At 38.0% G+C, this 24,591-nt stretch overlaps 1 protein-coding gene across 1 annotated transcript; it reads right to left on the bottom strand.

Moving 5' to 3' along the window:
* Positions 1 to 2,969: 2,969 nt before the first annotated feature.
* LOC115416869 (opsin-5-like) lies at positions 2,970 to 18,862 on the bottom strand (the record flags this gene model as incomplete). Its single annotated transcript, XM_030130749.1, has 2 exons — positions 18,716 to 18,862; positions 2,970 to 3,263 (listed from the first exon to the last, which is right to left on the bottom strand). Coding segments are annotated over exons 1-2 (367 nt in total), but the record flags the coding sequence as incomplete, so codon positions are not given.
* Between the last annotated feature and the right edge of the window lie 5,729 nt (positions 18,863 to 24,591).

Consider the following 24,591-nt stretch of genomic DNA (forward strand, 5'->3'; position numbering starts at 1 on the left):
GCTACTACTACTAGTATTAAAAATACCACTACTTCTATTACTACTACTACAAATACTAGTATTACTTTTACTTCTACTACTTCTCCTTCTCCTCTTATTACTGATAGAATCCGTTTCAATCAGTTCTCTCTCTCTCTCTCACACACACACACACACATACACACTCACACACACATACACACACTCACAGCTCTTCAGTTCTCAGCTGCAGACAGAATATAGAACACAGACAGTTAAAGCTCAGGTGTCAGGTGATCAGCATCAGCCAATCAGGTCACACATGACAGTATCTAATGAATTCAGTCTCCTGTCATGTCTGCTGTGTTTCTCCAACATTTCTCAGTGTCATTCTCCAGCTACATACTACTTCAGCCTGAACATGGACTCTAACTGGTGTGCCCCCCCCCACCACCACCCCCGACCCCCGAGCCCCTCTCACGATTTCCGCGTGTGGAAATTGTCTAGTTTATTTTTGCATTACTGGGTAATTCAGGTAATTCAGTGGTACTTTCTCAGTGCACATAACACGAAAACAAGAGTTAGTGTGTGTTCATCTAAAATGCCTTAAGTAAATATTGTCACTGGAAAGTCCTTTTGTAAACACTGGTGCTTGTGTTGTGGAGCAGCCAGTTGCACTTTTAGGCTGTTTTCAGACTGGGTATCTGAGTTTGTAACCCAATACCCAAAAGTCCACTTAATTTTATCAATGTGAATGCAAACAGTCCATGCGTGAGTACTGTACCCGAGTCCAGCTGAGAAGGTAGTCCTGGGTACAGACTGAGTGGATTCCAGCACAGAACATTGCAGCAATCTGTACCCGAGACCGTAAGTTACCTAATCACCACGAGACCACAGTACCCATATTGACCAAACTGCTGGGTGATATATCAGGGACAACAAAGGTCGCTCTTCTTCTCTTTGCCTCAAACAGGCTAACAGATAGAAATGTCTCGCTCGGTTGATGACGTAAGGGTTTGTCACTTCTCCGTTTGCTGGATAGCTACAGAATTCCTTCCACACCACCACCTACTGTGTCGACCCTGTAACACCCACTTGTACTCGGTACGTGCTTGTGAACACAGCATCTGTGGGAAAGGTGTGATCGTATCCACGTACAGCACAGATCCGGATACCCAGTCTACAAACACCCTTAGAAATCAGTGGAGGACTGATGTAATTTTATTGCCTGTGTTGTAATAGATTTTAGTGGCCACAACATCTGTTGTTAAAGTCACCTGAACTGTACCTTATGAAACTATGCATAATTGGACAGTCAAATGTATTTGCCCTACAGAAGAGACACATCTAAACATCTCTAGATATATATATACATATATACTATAACTGACTCTAAATGTCAGTTATAGTATCTACTTATGTTAAAAGTATGCATCACTGTAGAAGAATCTAGAAGGGTTAAAGAAGAAGCAATGATTGTTTGGTCTGCAAGAAAAATTAATTAGCGCATGACAGTCGAGATCAAAATTTTATTTCATTTTTAACACTAGTCATTTGCACAGTCTAAACAATGACCTTTGTTAGAATAAAAATCATATTTCTGATAGATAATACAGGGGTGTGATTCTTCTGGATAAATCCGGAAATCTGGCTTTTCCGACCTGAAAATGAGGCTCTCGTGAATCATGCTTCGCTGGAGCCTATCCCAGCTACTTATGGGCGAAGGTGGGGAACACCCTGGACGAGTCACCAGTTCATCGCAGGGCTGACACAGAGACAAACAGGCAATCACTCCCACATTCACACCTATTGGCAATTTAGCTTAACCGATTAACCCGGTGGTTCCCAACCTTATTTGTCTTGTGACCACATTTTAACATCACAAATTTCTGATGACCCTAGACATTCAAAACAGAGACTTTTTTTGGCTAAAATTAATTTGGTTTTGATCATGTTATAGTTTGCTATACAATGTTGCAAATAAACATTAATTTTAGACGACGTTTAGTCTATATAATGTATATTATTATGGACGGAGGCAGAAAAGTCAGGTGTAGATTACTGCACAAAGTGAGAATTTGATTTTCCTTGGTCAGGATATGTACAGTCAGTCCAGCTTGGATTTACAAGGCTGACAATTAATACTGAACAAACAATAACTCAAACTATGAATTATGAAAGAGCTGCAGCATCTGAAACTGACCACAGTGAACATTTGACAGATAAACAGAACCACAGTGCTTCAGTTTCAGCTTCAGAGTTTGTCATGTCTTTTATGTATTATGATTGTCTCTCTCAACTCACCATATATTTTTATTTGTAAGTTTGTTTGTTTTTTTGTTTTGTTTTTTTTATCAATCACTAGAAATTTCAGACGACCCCATTTGAATTCCAGGTGACCCCGCGTGGGGTCCTGACCCCAAGGTTGAAAAACACTGGATTAACCTATCAGTGCATGTCTTTGGGTGTTGGGAGGAAGCTGGAGTACCCAGAGAGAACCCACGCAGACATGGAGAGGACATGCAAACTCCACACAGAAAGGTCCCACCCCCATCGACTGGTGCTGAAATCGAACCCAGGACCTTCTTGTTGTGAGGCATGAGTGTGAATGAATCATGCATATCATGCAAATTCTATTTGCAGGGGGGCTACACGGGGTGGATGTTGGTAAGCAGACCACCCACCGGTGCCTCTGATTCATGTCTTCATGTCTAGTAGTCTATTCATTTGTCACGATGAAAGCGGAGCTCCACCAAAGAGCCTGCAGTCGTTGCGGAAGGTTATCTGATGTGTTCTAAGAATTTTGGACATGTGGTGCGCCGTATATTTTCCTGCTTTTTGTCCTTTGTCAATCGCATCTATGATAATACGGATCAGATGAAAGTTACATTTCTTGTGATGTCTGCTTATAGCTTTACTTTAGATGATAGGACTCTGACATTTGCTGTCTTATGTTACAGGAATTACTGCGATCTGTTAATAATCCTACCTGATTCTACAGATTACACTACCTGTCCTGGGAGGACTTCCTGTTACCAGGTACCTGACCATCCCCATCACAGCCAGAGTCATGATGCTGGTAACGCTGAAGATCATGCCCATCAGGCCATAGTAGAGGCAAGATGTGTCACCTCCAATCCAGGCGTGGTTAAAAGCTGAGGCAATAGACAGAGGGTACATACTCAGGGCCATGCCGATGTCCGTTACCGCCAAGTTCACTGTCAGCAGCTCTGGAGCTTTGAGCAGCATGAGACGACGGGCGGCATGTACCAGAACTGCTGCGTTACCAAAGACAGACACAACTGCTGCAAGAAACAGAGAGGAGGCAGGATAGAGAAGTTAGGCACTGACATTTGAAAACAGCACTTTTGTAATTACCTTTTTCAACCTTTGACAATTGAAAATGTCAGAAAGCAGCAGAAGCGACAGCAAAGTAAACCACCACGGCTCAGGGAGGAATTTATCAGTGGGTAGTCAACAAACCAGTGAGGGACGTCACATGGTTTGATGAACAGAACATCAACTACTCAGTGACCCTGTTTTTAGAAAGGTTGAGAAAGGAAAAACTAAAATCTTAATTCCATCAAACCTATTTTAACTGACAAAATATGTAAAAAAAAAAAAAAAAAAAAAAAGACACTTGTACGTTGTAAATATAAACATTTAGATTTTGATGCTTGTTGGGACAGGGACATATTGACTACTGTATTAGATCTTCTTCCCTCTTTATTACTCCATTCAGTCATTTGGAAACTGAGGACAGTAAGTGTTGCACATTTTCTCTATTTTTACTGTTTACAAGTTCATCTCAAATGGATTGAAAGGATAAAAAAAACACCAGTGCCACATGGCTGACCTGCATTCAGTAGACTCATCCTGCATGAGCTCTGACTGTGTGGCTTCAGAAACACTGACTGTCCAGTCATGAGTCCACAAATGTCTCAAAAATGTATATTTTTGAGACATTTGTGAACTGAGTCAGACAAAGACCACCACAGACTGCTGACATGCTCAAAACAGGATGAATGGATAAAAATATTACCTCCAAAAGTGCAATAATTAATGTCGTCAGTTCCCAAATGATAGAATAGAATAGAATAGAATAGAATAGAATAGAATAGAATAGAATAGAATAGAATAGAATAGAATAGAATAGAATAGAATAGTCTTTATTGTCACTGTAACATGAAACATGTACAATGAAATTAAAAAAGTGTCAAACAATAACAAAAATAATACAATAATAAAAGCAACACAGACACAAACACCACAATAGTAAATAGATGATTATAGAATCAAACACACACAGCCATTCATTCTATCATTGCATAAATGATCAATAAATGCAGAGTATAGAAGGTGATGTAACATAGTTTGTTACATAATTTTTGAGTGAGCAAGCACCAGAATTACATAGCTTTATATTCATAAATTGCAAAAAGGTTTAAGTGTATTAACAAATCACATATTTAAATTGTATTGTAAAAGCAATAATGCATGTCACACATGAGTGAAAACCACCCTGGGCAGGTCCGCACTTCATTGGAGGATTAATTTATAGTGATAGACAACTGTTCACTCACACGTCACAGCCACTGTCTGTTTGATTGTCCAGATTTTCTACCAGTTCTCTTTTCATTTATTCATTCATTTATTTATTTGTTTATTTTGAGCATTTACAGAATACATGCAAGTTAAAAAAATTCCAAAATCATTCATTTACACTCAAAAAGGAGTGGGACGAAGAAAAACGTATTTAATCCCACCCCCATTCTCATCATCAAATAACTTAACATAACGTTTTAAATGCTCACTCTTGTCCTCAGACTTCAAGGCAGAACAATGAACAAAACAGGCCTATACCAAATTAGAAAAATAAAAATAAAACTCATTCGACAATATTTATATTTTATCACTAAAATATGTCTGAAAAATAGAAACAAAGTACATTCCAGGTGGTGTTATCACAGGTAACAGTTAACTGTCAATTTACATTATAATAATTACATACCAACAATGTAAGTCCTTTATACTTCAAATGTTTTATGTATAGTGTGTTTGCTCTTGAATTTAGTTTTATTCTTACATTCTAGTTTTACTGTTTGTTGTGCTGCTGTTGCACTACAGTTTACCAGTTTGGGATCAATAAAGTTTGCCTATCTATCTATCTATCTATCTATCTATCTATCTATCTATCTATCTATCTATCTATCTATCTATCTATCTATCTATCTATCTATCTATCTATCTATCTATCTATCTATCTATCTATCTATCTATCTATCTATCTATCTATCTATCTATCTGTCTGTCTGTCTGTCTGTCTGTCTATCTGTCTGTCTGTCTGTCTGTCTGTCTGTCTATTTCCTGCATTTCTTTGAACTGTGAAGAAGCCAGAGTAACCAGAGAGAACTCACGCTGACACCGGGAGAACATGGCTGTCCTGCTGTGAGGCAGTCATGCTAAGAGCAACACCATCATGCTGCCAATTTCAGCTTGTGTCAGTCTGATGCAAGGGGTAGGTGTAAAAGACATTAACAGTAGCAACACGCGATCAGTTCCCATCTTCCATCTTCCAAAGACTACATCTGAAAATCTTTGCAAATGTAGGTCAGGTTCATGCTTGATGTCCCTTCACTTCTGTGCATGATCAAATAAAGCTCACATGTACAAATAATGCTGTTTTTCATTTCGCTGCAGATTTGCAGCTCTTCAAAAGGTCATTATCTGAGATGTAGTAGCATAAGGTAATAACACAACACTACAAATTTTCAGGTGGTTATACACAAAAGAAAGCATAATTGTGTTTGCTATATTCCATTTGTGCAGTTACATCCTTCTAAACCTCATACACTGGATCTTTAAACATAGATCAAACCACCTTTACAAAGACTTGCATATTCTCAAATGTTTTATTTTGAATTCTGATTGGTGGATTTTTTTTTAGCTTGAATTGTTGTAGCAATTAAGCTGTGGACCTTTATCATACGTGTTTTTTTAATTCCACCACCAGAGGATATAAACATCAAAAAATGTATATATTACAATTCGTTGCATTCAGTTGAAATGATCTTGAGTCACCTTTCGTCTCTTACGGCATCCTTAATATCACAGTGAGGCATTACATTTAAAGCAAAACTGCATTTCTAATCTCAATTAAACACTTGTGAAGAGGACAGTGTATACAGGGTGGGGAAGCAAAATTTACCATATTTTGAGGCAGGGATTGAAAGACAGTGTATGACCAATTAGTTTATTGAAAGTCATGAGAATTTATTTGCCACAAGAAAATTGACATAATAGAAAATGTTTTTATTCTATGTGTCCTCCTTCTTTCTCAATAACTGCCTTCACACGCTTCCTGAAACTTGTGCAAGTGTTCCTCAAATATTCGGGTGACAGCTTCTCCCATTCTTCTTTAATAGTATCTTTAAGAAAGTCGACATTGCTGTGTGATGTTCTATTGGTAGCATGTTCTAAAACGCCCCAAATAGCAGAATCCAGAGGGTTTAGATCTGGGCTAGAAGGCGGCCATAAACATAATTCCCAAAAATTGCTAAAGCTGGATTTGTTGCTGTTGTCAACAAGTGTTTTGGTGTTCTTGTGTAAGATTTTAACTTCAAATCATATTTTACTGCATTTCTAACGGTCTTGTTGTCTACCTCAAGTTCAATTGCCATTTTTCTCATGGATTTGGTTGGATCCTTTAGGATTTTGGATTTGAGAGCTTTAATAAAAGCTTTGGTACGTTTTTGTTGCTTCCTCCACTTCCAGACTTTCTCGTACTAGTTTTGCTCATAGTCATTCTCTTCTTTACATTATAAACAGTCTTTATGGACACTCCAACTATTTTTGAAATCTCCTTTGGTGTGACGAGTGCATTCAGCAAATCACACACTCTTTGACGTTGCTTTCCTGATTACTCATATGGGCAAAAGTTTGTGAAAAGGTATGGATAATAGTGTTAGGTATGATTATGACATCAATATATGTTTGGTTTCAAAACAATTGACGTAGTGCCTGCTGAGAAAAAACAACTAAATGTTCATTGTAAATTTTGCTTCCCCACCCTATATATCACACACTTTCATTCTTAGCAAACCAAGAAAAGCACCTTTATATCAAATGGTCCCTTTTCAACATGAACTACCATAAACGTTTATTTTAATATTTTTATCCCCTCTGGTAAAAACTGAACAGTTATGACTATTCTCCCTTCTGTGTGACAACGTGCAATCTATCCATTCCCATGCTCTTTGAATGTTTGCTCCTCATAACATACTGTGAACTGCTGATCTTGGTGTATTCTTTTTGCGTTTCCCTTGTGTTTCCTCAGGCAGATATATGCTGCATGTGACACATTATATAGCCTTGCAATATTACACTTGATGAAGTGTATTCATTTGCTGGTCAGATAGATCTACATCATTTAACACTAAAAAAAAAAAAAAAAAAACGGTGTACAATTTGACCGCATTAATATTGTCTTTAAAATGAATATGAATGTTCCATCTGTTCAGCATGTTTTGTACAGGATGTACAGACAAGATACAAATACACAATATCTGAAGATCTAAGTATGAAAACAATATATTCAGCATCATGAAGGAAAATGTACTTCCATTTTACACAGTCTTTTCTTTTGAGTGAATGTGAAGTGGAGGACATGTGATTGTCTGCGTGCAACATTAATGGAACACAGCATGCAAGCAAAACCAATGTATTATATCACTTCAGTCCAGAAATATCCAACACAGATGTACAATTTCCTCAAGGTAAAGTGCTTCAATGTTGGAAAATTAATCACAAATTTAAAGCAAATATTTCCCCATCAGAAAGATTAGACTAGTTAATGCCAGGTTCAACCTACTTTACATAATATGTCCCTCTTACATAAGCTTATGAGAATTTGATTGATTTGATGCTGACATGTATTGTGTTCATTTCAAAATAGTCCTTTTAATCTGTTAAAAAGCATCTGTGGTTTCGTCCCTCTGTAGCTCTAATCTTTTCTCCCAAAGTAACCTTGACACCAAGTTAACCCATGTTCATATTCCATTAAGATGTGTTCAGGGTTATTTCGATCGTGAATGAGCTCACCGAGTACATAAATTTCAACCATAATAGGTGAGGTGAGGGATAATTATATGTGAAAAATGTTGTTGTACTTACTTATTTTATTTATCTGTATTATAAAAGGGAAGTGTATGTTTGTGTGTGTGTTTCTCGGACATCATACAAAATCTAGAAAGAGCTAACAGCTGCAGTTTGGCACACATATGTAGTTGTGGTCAAGGAAGAGACTAGTGAAAACAGCAAGTTGATAGGAGCAATATTTTGGGAGATATTAGTAATTTTGGAATACAGTAGTCTTACAATCACATTGTTATGCTCAGAATGTTTTTTGGCAGCGGCCGCTGAACAAACAGTACAGCATGTGTGAAAATACAACAAATATCCATGGCGGGGGACCGGAATGCTGCCCCTCAGGGTCGGGATGTGGATTTTAACCCTATAATGCCAAATGTATCATATTAATACATGAGTTTTGAAGCCCTCTACATGATCAGTTTGATATTGTTTTTCTTGAAAAACCTGATGTATACAATTAGATACATGCAAAACATAGATAATCCACCAGGGGGGAGAAATCCATTCACCAGAGGCCTTTCCAGTGACACTACAAGATTGTAATTCATGAGGAAGGAGGCAGAACTTTGCCAATTTTGAAAAGGAATTATCAATTTATTAGACATGTTTGTGTTATATTATGTTTTTGTTTATTCAAAATTAATAATATTTGAGCCTTGAGACCCAATGTATCAAATATGATGCAAAACTGAAAATCATACATGGAAATTGATATTTGTAAAAACATTTTTTTGGTTGTTCAGAAGGACCAATAAAGGCTCCAGTTTTAAAGAACTGGAATTTTCTGTCAATGATTTAATGGTTCAGACTTAACAGGGTTAACAACATTCTCTATTTTCACATCCCACCCTCAGTATTGACAATGATGTCGTCACCCAAAATTTGGAAAGAGGTGACTGCTACAGTATGGCATACTTATGTATTTTTGGTCAAGTAAGTGACTAGTGAAAACGCCAAGTTGATAGGACCAATATTTTGGGAGATATTAGTAATTTTGGAATACATTAGCCTTACAGTCATGTTGCTATACCCATGACAGTTGACGGGAAGCTCAGTACCACCGGGAAGCATGATGGGAAATGAAGGTAAAAACAGGAATGACGCATTCACTAACTTCAGTCCCTAGATATCAGTATTAATATATAATAGCTGTTTAAATTTTAAAGAATGACTTACCAAACATTTTTTATGTTGGTACTTATAAAATATAGACTAACATTGTCATACCCGCAGCCAGACGTTACTCTGGTCTCGTCTGTCTTTTATGTTTTGTTTGTCGTTTCCTGTTTTATTTTGTTAAGTTTCCCCTCATGTGTCTTGTCTGTCGTCTTTACTTCCTGTTCTCTGTTCTCCCTGACCTCTTACCTGATTACCTGTCTCCGCCCTGATTGGCTCCACCTGTGTCTAGTTGTCTTCCCTCCCTTTTGTGTATTTAAACCCTGTCTCTTCCCTCAGTCAGTCGCCAGTTTGTAACTCTCGTAGTTCTTACCAGCGTCTTGACCTCATTTGTTCGTTTTGTCTGCCTGTTGTGACCCTTTTTGGATTCCTCGGTTTTTTGCCTACTGCCTGCTCCCTGTCGGTTTTTGTCTGCCTCATCTGGTTTCCTGGTTTCGATCTTCTCGCCCTGACTTACTGGTACGTGAGTATTTGTCTAGCCCTTATGTCCTGTTGCCTGAGTGATAGCCTGCCTGTGCATGACCTGTTTCCGTCCCTGACCTCCCTTTGCTTTTCCCCAGTCGGGGAAAATACCCCAAACGCCGCTCGGGGAGACGGGCTGCCGCCCTCGAACCGGAGGACGAATCAGAGGAGGATATCTCCCACCTTTATCCTCAAGATTCTGTCATTATTATTCTTTCACCTGTGTGTGAATAATAAATCTTTTGAACCTTATTTTTGTGTCCGAGTTACTGCATTTGGATTCAGTGTTTGTACTAGCCGCATTACAAACATCTTTTCCCAAAAGTCAACTCTACCCAGCATGAAAACTACCACATCTAGAATCTGTTGTTTCCCATGGGTCAACGTGCTAGTTCTTAATTTAATTTACTGTAATAATATTCAAGGCAACAGCTACCTACACTGAACCTCCTGTACACCTCTACTGACTCACATAGTGTATACATGCACCTTTAGACTACCAAACACACTACGCACTTAAAGGAGTTAAATGTAGTATTTCTACTTTAACCCATAAAGACCCAGCACTACTTTTGTGGCAGTTTTCAAATTAATTTTGATCTATTTTTAACCTTAAGTGATTTATCACTATTTATTCCAATATTATGCTATGTATTTTTCATTTGTAAGTGAAAATGATGTATTTTCCCATATTTAATTCACTGATCATGTAGATGTTCATAAAAGATCAGAGAGATCAGTTGAGGGTTATTTTATCACAAAACAGAGAAAACTGAAGAAAATGTGACTTTTTCAGTAAAATCTATCATTAACTGAAAATAAACTAAGTGTTTCCATCTAGTGTTATTGATCCAACTCCATGGGTTTTACTGGTGAATCAAAGTTGTAGAAGATGACAGTGTTTCCATGTTCACTATGGAGCCTCTCAACGTCCAAATGGGTCATATCTGATGACCATGAAAGATGATAAACTATATTTTGCACCAATTATTTCCATGTATTAATAGGATTAGTGGATTAACAGTTATTTAACATTTTAGATCAGTTAATGGTTTTGGTCACCACTGGATGTTTTAGTCTTTATGGGTTAAAAATGTTCAATATGACCTCAAAAATATGACCTCCTCGTCTAGCTGGAGCTGGAGTCTAGGCTTCAGGTCAGGAGACAATCACAACATTGAACAGGTAATAATAATGTTATATTCCCATAAATCAAGGGTTAGCAACCTTTGCACTCTAAAGAGCCATTTTAAGACAGAAATAGAAAAACAAAACTGGAGCCAAAAGACACCCTTATATATTTCCTCAAAATGGTAACTGTTTAAGAAGCTCTTTAGGATTAGTTTGTACAGAATATGTGGGGAATAAATGAAAATTTCAGTGCATTTACAGAATCACAACGAAATTACAGAACTAAGGAAAAACAGTGACATTTGTCATTATTTTCTTTAAAAAAAATCATGTGGCACATATACATATATATATATATATATATATATATATATATATATATATTTATTTATTTAAAATACATTTGGAGTATAGTCTACATTTTTAGAACTGCATAACATCAGAATCACTTTACGGTTGTGACAATAATAGCAAAATGTGTAAAAAAAAAAAAAATAAAAAAAAAATAAAATAAAATAACATAAGTAGGTGTTATTCATTTCCTTTTGCTTTTTGACATAGCTACATTGAGCCACTGGAAAAGGGCCCAATAGCCATATATGGCCCGGAGCCACAGGTTTCCTACCCCTGCCATAGATACTCGATTGACTGAGATCTGATCATTTTTCTTTAGACCACTTTTGATAAGTATTAACTAGGGATGCACCGATACCGATACGAGTATCGGCATCGGCTCCGATACTCAGTGTGTGTACTCGTACTTGTAAAGACATCCGATACAAATGCACCGATACCACTTACGTCCGTGTGACATTCACAGTTCAGTGCAGCAGGTACGCGGCGGTGGAATAATGTGTGGGGAGTGTGAAGAGTGTGGAGATTTTTCAAAATAAATGACGGTGATAAAAGTAACGCTGACTGCAAGTAACGTCAAAGACACAGAAAGATACGGATGCAGCGTTCTGTCTGTCCTCTGCATACATTCCATCCATTTACCAGGTGCTGGCGGATGCGTAAACAGAATGAGAATACCAGCAGGCGTATGTAGCGGTGTGGACCCCCGCCAGCGGAAATGAAAATGAAACTTATCGCTCATTCATCTTTTCTCTACCTGCTGAAGCTAAGCTTTTAAACCTTACCAGCGAAAACGCTGCAATATTAGTATCACATTAGTGTTACTTCTGTTGTCTCCATGTTTGTTATTACTGACTTTCTTCTTCTTCTTCTCAAAAAACTTTACTCTTCTTCATGGTATTTGTCCAGTATGGTTAATTCAGAGCAGCGCCCCCTGGTGGATTAATTGAGAAACGCTCATTCCAACACATTAAATGTCAGTAGCAGCACTTGTTTCCAGTCAGACTAATGATAATGACAATAAAGCACATTTACAAAAGGAACTAACAACTGGAATGGGATTATTAAGTACTCGTATCGGTACTTGGTATCAGCAAGTACTCAAATGTAAGTACTCTTACTCAGTGATGTGCAGTCAGAGGAGGCAGGGGAGGCAGAGCCTCCCTTGTCAATCTTGAAAAGAAAAAAAAGTTAACTATAAAATATAATAAATGTTGATAGTTGTCAGCTGGTATGTCCTATAAACTCATTTTCCATTCGAATCCAATATTGTTATTTATTTATTTTTTGTCAATTAGAATAGCAGAATTTCCACATGCTTCGTTCAAATACAGGGAGGAGATGCGCCGTGAGGCAGCGCTGTGCTGTGCCTCAGGAGAACTGTCTCCTCCCCTCATGAACTCTGCTGGTCCGCTGTCCCTCTGTATATCGCAGTTAAAATGCTTTCAAACACTCTGATTATATGCTCTATCCTTCCATAATCTGGATAACGTATGGAATGTATTTCCGTAATGTGTTTAGGCTCGCAGTTTAATCATAAAACCGCAGTGAAAAAGTCACTAGGGGAGGCAAACAGTACCCCTGCCTCATGATAGATGGCGCCAGTGAGTCCACAGATTCATGCGCTTATAATCTTCTTCGTTCTTTTTTATACACTTTAATTCACCTCATCAAAAATGGAGGATTACATTTCTGAGCTGAGAATGGATGGATTTCATGTACAAATAAAGGTAAGACTATAAACTTTTTTTTAATTTTTACTTTGAAATGGCTCTTTTTGAAGGTTTCCTGTTGAGTTCCTGCCAGTCTACCTATGCTGACTTGATGCAGAGCCCATATACCCAGGCCATTCCTTTTGCTCACTCTCTCTATTCCAGTTTCTCAGGCCACCATATATTTGTAGATCTGGCTCTGAAAGAGTCAGTGCCTCCCCAGCCATGAACCCCACTGCACGTCACTGCTCGTACTTGGTCTGGAAAAAAGTGGTATCGGTGCATCCCTAGTATTAACCACTATACACTGAGAAGGAACAAGATCTGGAGATGCTCTGACCCAGTGATATATCCATCATAATTTCTCACTTGTCAGAGTTGCTCAGATAACTACTCTTGCTCATTTTTTTCGCGTTTTTAACATATCAACTTTGAGCACTAAATGTTCACTTGCTCCTTAACATACCCCACCCACTGGTAAGTCTCATTCTAATGAGATAATCAAAAGTAATTCCACAGTGGTCCTAATGTGATGGCTAATTCAGTAACACACAGGCTGTCTTTAATTTATCTGTCACATCTGAGCATGTGCAGGTCGTGTTCTTTACCCTTTTATGGCCTTGAGGATTTTTTTTTCCCTGGAATTATTTCACACATTAATATTTTTCTTACAGCTATGTAAGTCACACAGGATGTGAAAATGTCGTAATAAATAAGCTACGTTTTAATTCTTCACAGTCAAAAAAACAAAGTCTATTTTTCCCAGGTTTCTCAGCGCCAACAAAAGCAGCAACCAATCAGTTTACGAATCGAACGTCACGTGATCGTAGCAAAGATGGCGTCCTTCCGGTGTTTAGCATGAAAGACGAAACTAATAATGAAGTAAAAAGACAACAAAACAACTCTATTCTCAGCAAAGTAAGGAGTTTAGGTAATGTGTTCGTCATGATTTGCGCACAGTTTGACCCGTGTGTGACTTTTTTTTTTTACTTGGATGTGGACCGAAGGGAACAGACAGTTATGACAGGTGATGTTGAATCATTTTACTATTTCTCCCTGGTGTGAATATTTTAGAGTTTTTAACCGAACTGTCAGAACTATCACAAACTCACATTGTTGCTTGTGTGTCATTTTCCATCTTGCTCCAGTGTGAAAAGGCTTTTAGTGTGTTTTGTTTCCTATGGAGCTCTGGGCTATTTGATTGGCCTGTGACGGTTAATGTTGGCGCGTGAGAGCATCTAACTTTCTGGTGGATTGTGTTTTCTTACTCTTGGCTTTTGATAGATATCTAATAGCATACGAAAACACTGGAAAGTTCTCTCATTGAAATTTCATCTGTAATTTCAGTCTGTATTATCCCATGCAATAATATGTTGCAACAGTGGAATGAGATTGTAAAACTCTAGTTTTAATTATTAAGACTGAATTCAAACCTTTATTATGTGCTTGATTTTCTCACATGTACTCCTAGTGTTTGCATCACTGTGTGGTCATTTTCATCCATTAATCACTAATTTATTTACTTTTTCTCATTTACCAGGGTGCTGCCAGGGATTTGGGCCCTAAAATTTAGGGCTTGCCGCTTCAGTGCTGCAAACCCTAAAAATACAACACATCAGGTATGGATCAAAATTCTGCTTGCAATAGATTTTACGATTTCATGCACGATTGATGAGACATGTGCAAGTTTTGCTCTTTTATAGGGCCCCTGTCAGTCATGGGGCCCTGAGAATCATCATCACTTTTCTTCCCCCTCATAATACCCCTGCACATGCGCTCATTATATTGTGAAAAATTGGGTAACAGATCATCTCTACAGAAGCATCCATGTACATAAACACATCAGTTTCTGCTCTCATAGTTGGGCAATAATATATCTGAGGAAGAAACATTAATTCTGAAATGCAGCAGCTGTCTTGTGAAGGACAGTGCATCGACTGACTGGATCTGTAGTGAAAGGTATTATCTTTGGTACAGTGGGGATAACAGTACAGTACTGTAATTGAATTACACTCATGGTAGATGAGATGTGCACTGAGCATGAGCTGGGAACGAAAATGGGATTAAATAAATAGGTTAAAATAATCCCTTTCTGAAAACTTTTGTACATTAACAAAGTTTATTTTGTAAGGACAACTTCACAGATAAGGCACACAGTCAAAGAGCTTACTGGTAACTGGTTGGCTTACTGGTATGTACTAGCAGATCTGGTAGTGGTAGAGGTGTACTAAGTGCTACATCTAAATGATTTCAGATCAAATATTTAATCATTTAATCAGAATAAGATATATTTGGATGAGATAAATCATTCACTTTTTTTGAAAATGTTTTATAAGTGGTTGCTTTGCTCATACTATCTGACTACCTCTGCTGCTTCAACTTATTGCAATAGCTATGTAAGTTTGAGAGTAAACCTTTTAATTGTTTAGTGTATTTGATGGGTGTGCACCCTTGTTCACCATGCTTTTTGCTTTTCTATCTTGTTTTTGTTTTCAAAAAAGATAAGTCAATTTAGAAGAATGTGGACAAACCACACACAACTGTGAAACTGAGCCACTGTTTTTAACACATCAGTAGATGAACATGCAGGAACCACACATTGCAGACTAGGAGCATTGGGTTGCTATGTCAGGTGCCCTGGGTGTAAATGGCGGTTTAAATGTTTTGCTCAAGGCCACATCAGCCATTAATTTCTCTGTTGGTCTGTGGAATTGAACTGACAGCTGAAAAGAAATCATCCTTGCACTGGGGTCATGCTGATGTTCTCTTTATTGTTTAATATGTGGGGCTGGCCAAGGGAAGGTTAACATCTAGATCTAAAAATAAATTTGAAATCACCTTTTGAAGACTTGTATATCTTGGAAGTAAATTACTTCTGGTGCCCAGCACAAGTTTTACTTTTTAGAAAAATGTTTTAAAAATACTTAGATGGCATTATATTGAGCATAAATTTATGTTTGCATTCTTTGTCCGTCAGTGCAATTCAAAGCATAACTTTGATCCTCTTCTATTAGACCTATATTACACTTATGATAAGTTTTAAGGTCAGTTTAAAAACCTTTTGCTACTCTTCTTACAGTGGTTACAATCATTTAACAAACTGAGAAATATATGTTGAAATGTAATAAATTAGTTTATTAAGGTATTTGACTTTGTAGATATTATTATTGCAGTGTATATGTCAGGGTAGAGACTGCGATCTGGTAGGATCGGCGATTCTACCAGTAGAGACTCCGATCGTAGTCTCTACTGGTAGAAACTCTGATCCTACCAAACATTTAATAGGAGTTTCTACCAGTAGAAACTCCGATCCTACTGGTAGAAACTCCGATCGGAGTCTCTACTGATAGAAACTCCGATCTTACCAATAGAATTGCCAATGCAAAGTTAATGTTGAAATTCCAAGGGTTTTGAGAAAATTGTTGTCATTTTATATTTCACAAATGGTTTTAATATTTGGTGCTTTCCATAAATTATTTATACATTATGTGAGCGTGCTGAGACTAACTAAAAAGTCCAGATGTGGTCATTGTACACATATAGTTTGAATATTTTGTGCTTTATATGAGGTTGCTGAAAATAACTACATTAATAAATGAAAACAAACATAAAATATCATGTAAGGCCCAAATGACCAACATATTTATTGTAATCAAATGAAAGTATGATATAAACAAATATACACATTATATACAGGGTACTGAAACACATCCCAGGTGCATTTTTGTTGTCATTGTATATTTCACAAATAGAAGGCAATATTTTATGAAAATTCATAAGAACATGTGCATTTAATATCACAGTATAGTATTTATTAAATGTTTGGTAGGATCAGAGTTTCTACCAGTAGAGACTCCGATCAGAGTTTCTACTGGCAGGATCGGAGTTTCTACCAGTAGAGACTCTGATCGGAGTTTCTACTGGTAGAGACTACGATCGGAGTCTCTACTGGTAGAATCGCCGATCCTACCAGATCGCAGTCTCTACCCTGACATATATACTAATAAATACGCTGAATTGAAACTTGGAATTATTCTCCCTTGTCCATCCATTACCATGATGCAGGGGTCAGCAACCCTGGTCCTCAAGAGCTACTATCCTGCATGTTTTAGATGTTTCCCTCTTTCAGCACACCTGATGGTCGTTTTCCGGCTTCTGCAGAGCTTGTGATAGGCTTATCATTTGAATCAGATGTGTTTGAAGAGGGATACATCTAAAACATGCAAGATCGTGGCTCTCGAGGACCAGGGTGCTGACCCCTGCCATAATGGTTGTGTCATCCGTTACCGAAACACTTAGCAAAACCCCTGCTATTTTATGCCCTTATATATTGAAAAATACTAAGTGTTTACTGTTGTGCAAACTAGACACCCTAGAGTTCCAACAGAAAGGATTTTACAGTTTTATGAAAATTGGAATTGCATTTTAAGGCAGGTTTTATAAAGTGGTCAAAAACTGATGTCCATCCCTTACTTAGGGATTTTTTTTTTTTTTTTTTTACAATTTTTATGTCTGAAAATTAGGTAAAAATGTTTTTCAATCACACATCTAAAAGTGCTCATTATTCCCTGCAAAATGAGGTATCATTCATCTTTCTATCATAAATAGTTGAAAAAGGGCAAACAAAAATGTAGTAAGGCTGTGCATCCATTGCCACTTGGCCAGCCCCATATGTGTTAACCAACTACGCTAGTTAGCTAGTTGATGCTAGCATCTTAAAGCTTCTTAAAAATAAAATAGCAGCTACCTCTTTTAATCTGTATTTATTATGTTTGATGTGTTTTTCTTAGTTGCACACTGATAACATTGTACTGGCAGTTAAGAAATACACCAGAATGGCAGGTAGAACATTGTATTTCCATGTTTGAGGTGTGGTATACATATTATCAATATGTTTACAAGTTAATTTTCATTCATTGAAACCACATACACACAACATATGGCTTTTGCATTAGAAGCGAATGCAGTTGATATAGAGCCATATTGTTATCTGTCATCTCAAATATAGTTTGTTCATGTAACTCGATTCGTGTTTTTCACGTAACAAAATCGCAAATTTGACATTATTTGTTCTGCCTCCTTCTACAACTACCATATCAACCCTTTGGGCATTCAGAAGTCATACTTGGCAGGTGATGTATCATACATTTGTATTCTGTGGACTTAACATTTGTTGTTTTGAGCAAAATGTTATGCATTGAAAGTCATGTTAGCATAAGGATATCAAGTGTGGCTAATTTGGTGCTGAATGAACTCTCCAGTAACATTAAACAAAATAACTGTACTTTCCCTCTAGATCTTCACATGGTGATCTAAAGTGTGCGCCAGATGATCTAAATACAGAGTGCGGACTCTCAACCAAGGAATGAACCCATACAGTGAACAAGGAGGTACTGTGCCCACATGTACATTGTGCTTCTGTGTTGGTATACAGAAAGAGCAGTTTATTCATCAGTTAATTAATGATTAAAGATGAAATATGAAATAAAGTGAAAAAACACATTCTTTATAGACTGAAGATTCAAGAAAAATGCATTAAAACAGAAAAATGCCTCTTGTTAATGATGTCAATGAATCAACATGAAGGTGCAATTTGAAAGTTTAGCAGATTCAGGCATGTTCACACATTTCCGTAGTTCCTATTGCATTTTACGTCAACACCAGCAGCCATTTGTAATGTCTTGAGTCCCAAATGAAATGTATATAACCATAAATTTAAGGCTAATGGGAAATTTAACCAACACAAGAAAGAAGAAAAGCAATGCACTTACCTATAATTAAGAGGTACACTCCTGCCCAAAAATCAACTGTAGGTGAGAGTTTTGACATGTATTTTTCATCCATGTTGGTCCTATGCTTTCTCAAATTCCCTAAATAGATTAAAAATTAAACACCTAACAGCTACTTGAGTCTTAACCCTAACTGTACCTGTAGAAACACTGAGCATGTTATTTTCTGATGCTTCTGTCCCTCCTCATATGTGAATCTGAGTGTGATGATGGATCTGACACTTCGTATACACGCTTGAAATCCCACCACACAAATAATTTACTGTTCAGTACACAATGGGAACAAACCATCGACCCACCTGAATCTCTCACCCCCTCCACCTCCCTTATTCACGCCCATACAAAAGACACGCAAATATACACACACAACTAATGCTGATTGTAATTGCTAGTACTTTAAAAGAGTGGATCTATGAAAGCCCTGGGTATTACAGAAAATGATGCAATCAGTTCTCACAATGTGTGAAAAAGGTATTTCATTGATTATCCCTTTTCTAACTAGCAGGAAAAAATGTATTTTAAAATGAAGAAGTGGATCAAATGTTGAGGACTAAATTGTGCTGTACTGTAAGCACAGTGTATGTAATTTAATTATGAAAAATGAGCAAAGATGGAATCGTCTTTGTGTAGCTTAAAGATTGAATTGACAACAGAATAGGATTATCGTGTTGTCAGAGGGGATTAATGGTGCACACCAGGCCACACCATCTTTCCTGGAATATAAACAATGTGCATATGTTGTGTATTTTAAGTTGAAGCCTTAGTTGGGGCTTTACATTATGAAGTGCAACCTGATGACATGTAATAACATCCGCCTGCCTGCTGCTTATCTGGATCCAGGTAGCAGGGGCAGCAGTCTAAATGTCCATTTATGCTGACTTTATGTACATAAATACTGTAGGTACGTCCATTTGAAGTGCCACAAAGCATCACTGCCTTTAGATTTCCATGTATCCTTTGCATTGGAATGAGCGTTTGTCAATCAGTCCACCAGAGGGTGCCACTCTTAATTAACACACTGGCCAAATACAACAAAGAAGAGTTTGGTTTTTTGAGAACAGAAGTAGAAAGTCAGTAATACCAAACATGGCGATGTCAGAGGAGGTTTTGCGAAAGTTGTCATAAATGTGTTGTTGTGTAGTGTGTAAAGCTGGATACATAGTCATGCATACCTCTGCGTCATGTAGGTATGCCGTATCTGACGATAGGGCTATGTGCTCTCACACTCGAGTATACTGTAGTGGTGTCGTTTGAGAAACTGTTGTAGTTTCTCCTCCAAATTGGAAGGGGGCAGTAGTTCTGGTATTGGCTGGTTATAATGATGAAACTCCACTGGGTGAAGGTGTTTCCATGGGTTCAATATCTTCCGGCAGGCATTTCCTGTTTTAGAACAACAATAGCAGTGTCTTCCCGAGCTCGTAGAAGTCAACGAAGATATTATTGTTCTTTTAAAAGTATTACAGCATAAGCCACGGAGAAGGAGGCACTGTAGGAGATGGACCATGCTACTACTGAAGGAAAATAAGTTAACCGATGGGGAACACCAAAATGTAATAATTATTGATTATTCTAATCAAATAAAAGCACAATTTGTTAAATTATGTGGGTTTATTAATGTGCATAACCACACAGGTTTTTCAGGAGCAGAAGGTAACAGACAAGAACAAAAGTGAAATAAATAATGAACAAAACAAATGAACTATATACTGTGAACCCCACAACATTTGTTGCTGTATAGTTCTGGCGTCATGTGATAATAAATTGGCCAACTACGAGGTGGTGTCTCTGCGTTGCTGAGCTGCGTAGTTGCAGTCTGGAAGTGGGGCACATCAAGGCTGCATGGGCCAACGTGGAGCTGTCCGAAGTGACTGTGTAGGTAGTGACACGTGACGTCCCATAAATCCAGCCTAAAATGTGTAGTTTTTCACCAACTCACATAATTGCTCTTTGAAAAGTTCCACCATTTCTGGAAATTATTCTCTTTAAATCTCAACACTGCCCCCATCGGTTCCCAGTGGTACTGCTCCATATTCTCCGTTTGGCTTCAAATCGGCAAGATCCTGGAGGATGTACAGAACACTTCGTTCGTATACATATACATATTTAACATTGAGCATGCCCAGACTTCATCTCCCCAGCCACCTCTGTAGGTCTTCTGCAGGTAAACCAAGACATTCTCAGGTTAACCAAAAGATGTAAGCTCCCAGCGTATCTTGGATCTGCTCCGGGGTTCTCCTCAGTTGCCTCGTCTTGATATAGCTCTACTCTGACTTCCTCCCACATGGCCAAACTTCTGTCACATTCCCTTACTTTGTCATGATAATACAATACTTTTTTATTCAATACCAAAAGCTTGTAACCATAGGCAGGATGCGATTTGTCAAAAAAAACAGAGTTTTTTTTTTGGGGGGGTGGGGGGGGGGCAGCACTTATATACGTGGGAGTGCGGTGTATAACTAATGTAACGCTGGCGTGTAACGAAAGTGACACTTTCAACGTCCAACTCCTGGGTTCTATTTCTCTATTATACAAGAAATTTAACAACTTCTAACCTGTATCCACTGTACCCCCTCCACTGCTCTGTGGGCCCCCCCACAAATGCCCCCCCTTTACGGCGACCCAGTGCATGGGACGTTCGCGAATTCTGAGACTGCTGACAGTTTGGTTTAGGTGAACGTTAGTGCCAGTAATTTAGGATATAGGTGTAAGAAAACTCAGTCACAACCTGCCTGTTATTTTAGTTGGATGGTTGCTGCCCCCCCCCCCCCCCGAGGGATGAAATTCATTGAGCAGAAGTAGGAATGTAAAAACCAGAGGGGGGTTGATCTCCCCCACACCCCCCAAAAAAATCGCACCCTGACCATAGGTAAAGGGTAGGAATGTAGATCAACAGCTAAACTGAGATTTTGCCTGTTGGCTCAGCTCCTTCTCCACCACAACAGGCCAGTACAGCATCCATCTTTTGTTCCACTCTTCCCTCAGTTATGAACAGGACCCTGAGATACTTAAACTCCTCTACTTGGGCACCAACCTTACCATCCACCCTGTGAAGTCACTCCTCTCGGCTCCAACTGAGATCCATGGCCTTAGATTTGGACATATAATTAGCAAACCAGCTTCATACTCAATCAGGAGATTACAGTTTGATTGAAACCAGCATGACCACATGTGCAAAAAGCGAAAGTGTGATTCTGAGTCTAACAATTTGCCTTGAAATTCAGTCACCAGGGGCAGCTATGGAGGTTTCCAACGAGCACCGGAAACAACTCTGACTTCCTGCCAGCGCCAAGCTCTGGCTCCAGTCGTACAGTCACTGAATAGCCTGTAGTGAGCCACAGACCCCATACTCACAAAGACCCCCACACACACACATACTCATACACAGTATACGCTAAGGGACATGGTCTCCAAATCCACAAAGCACATGTCTGTGCTGTGTGTTTTGCAGCACTCAAGATATAAATGATACATAGTTTATAAAAGTACTTTGAATCATGCTTTTTCTTGAGTTAATGTCATCATCATCATTTCTTTTCCTCCCTTGGACAATGCTCCTCCAGTGCTTTCTGTCTCAGATTAATCGCGGGTAGTTCAGCCTCGACTGTCCTGAGGCAGGTTGATTTTGGCTGCCTTTGCTTTCTCTTGTGGTAGAGTGCAACTTAAGGAGACCAGTATTGCTCCATTGCAAATATCACCATCTGATCTGAAGTGCTGTGCTACTGCAGCTTGTCTTCTTTTCAGTTCCACAGTGGGTGTTTGTTCGGCCAGAATATTCCACAGAATCTTCTTTAAACCATCTATCATGAAAGTTTCGATCTTATCCATGTCTCCTTTAACTACTCGCCAGCACTCTGAGCCATACAGACAGACTTAACATTGCTGATGTAGATTCTAATCTTGTTTTTAGCCTTTATTGTTTTTCCTTCAGACTTGAGTGCAGCAGTCTTTCCCTTATTTTGTCCTTTTTCCTTCTAATGAAGCTGCCAAAGTAGGTAAAATCCTCTACAACTCATCTAGTTCACCAGAAACTGTAATTAGATCTTTGGTACAGTATTGACATACATCATGCATGGCTTGGTCTTTCCAATATTGAGTCTGGTTTTCTTGCCATGTCTGCGTAGTCTATCCACTGAGACAATGTAAGCACACAAAATTATTAAAATGTGTGTTTTAGATTCAAAGATTCCAGATTGTACTGTAAAGAAACAGGTTTCCCTGTACAATGAAAATCTTACTTTGCTGTCCATATTGAGTGCAAAGAAAATTTAAGATGTATAAAATAGAAAAAGAATAATTTAAGTAGGAAATTAAAACAAAAAAACAACAAAGTGGCATTTAAGAATGGCACGCAAAAGACAATGAGCATAAAAATATATAAACTACTATTACTAAGAGAAAAATGAATATTTTTAGGGCTGTCAAAATTATTACATTAATGATGACAATAACATAATAATGATTAATCCATCATCATGCTTAATCTGATTAAAAACTTTAATGCAGTTAACCCATCTGCAGTGCAGAATGACTCTGAACGCCTCTGGCAATCCATTTCGGGCAGTTTGTCCAAGTAAAGTTACCGTTGCACATGAACAAATGGACAGTTGATCTGATAGTGACGGGCAGCAGAACCAAGCCATAAAGATGGAAGACGCTAAACAGCACATTGACCCTCTGGATGGAATTATGAGGACAAAAAAACTCAAGAAGGAACAGCCCTTTCAAGTTGTTTTGTTGAAATTGTTAAATGTGTTTAATAAACCTGTTCAGGGCATACTGTATATACCTTTCTTTCTTGAGTCTGTTTGCTCATGCAGAATGAAACGCTATTAATATAGATTAAAAATGAATGATATTTAATTGTGATTTATCGAAAACAATCCACAGCAACCTGTGATTAATGTGATTAAAAATTTTAATTGTTTGAGAGCACTATTATTATTTATAAATACAGATTGTCCATTTTTGGTCTTTTTCTTTTTTTTTTTTTTTTTGTCATAAAAAAAAATTCTATTGGTCAGTCTTCACATTGGCCCTATGGTTTTAGAAACATTAACCAATGACGTGTTTGAAAATGTCTTGGACTACATCTTTAACTCCATTATTTAGAGCATCGTTTTCCAGTTTACTGAAAAGTCACTGTTTTGGACATAAGAGGTTTCCGCCCTGACAGTGACAATATGGTATGTACACTATTAATATTTTGTTTTTGTTTGATTTGGCTATTTTGGCCTATTCAGAAGAAATGTGTTTCTGCAAACACATGGAAAACCTCAACGGAGCTTTTTTTTTTTTTTTTTTGACACCCTAGAGATATCTCACCCCTTGATCCAGCTTAATGTAGCCTGAAGCATGTCGTTATATAACACCTTCTCCACTTTTACCTAAGTGATCTTTGCACCTCTTTACGTGTGAAAACATCAGATGTATGTGCGAGGAATAAAAATAATAATGTCCTGTATACTCATATGCTTCGTTGTTTCTGGGAAGTGTGACTCTAGTCTGTGCATCAGCAGAGGAGACACGAGAAGGAAAATAACACATTGCACAGTACAGAACACAGTCTGTTCAAAGTTCATGACCATTCTACAAAGAATTCTCCACACATGTCTGGACTTTTTTTTGCACCATGTGTTGTGCGGTTGTTATCTAGAATGTCATAAAAGCTTAATGAAACATATCAGATCTAGCCAGTGGAGTGGGTTTACCCCGTTAAAGGTCATATTTGAAGTGGAAAAGTTTTAGGGACAGGTCACGATTTTCCAGTCTATAAACAGTAGCTACAAAAAATGTATTTGTTCAGATTATTCTACCGTCTCTACATATATTGTGCTTTGTTTTTACCAGCGGCTGGTCGC

Source organism: Sphaeramia orbicularis, unplaced genomic scaffold, assembly GCF_902148855.1.
Source record: "Sphaeramia orbicularis unplaced genomic scaffold, fSphaOr1.1, whole genome shotgun sequence".
In the NCBI taxonomy this organism is placed as follows: domain Eukaryota; kingdom Metazoa; phylum Chordata; class Actinopteri; order Kurtiformes; family Apogonidae; genus Sphaeramia; species Sphaeramia orbicularis.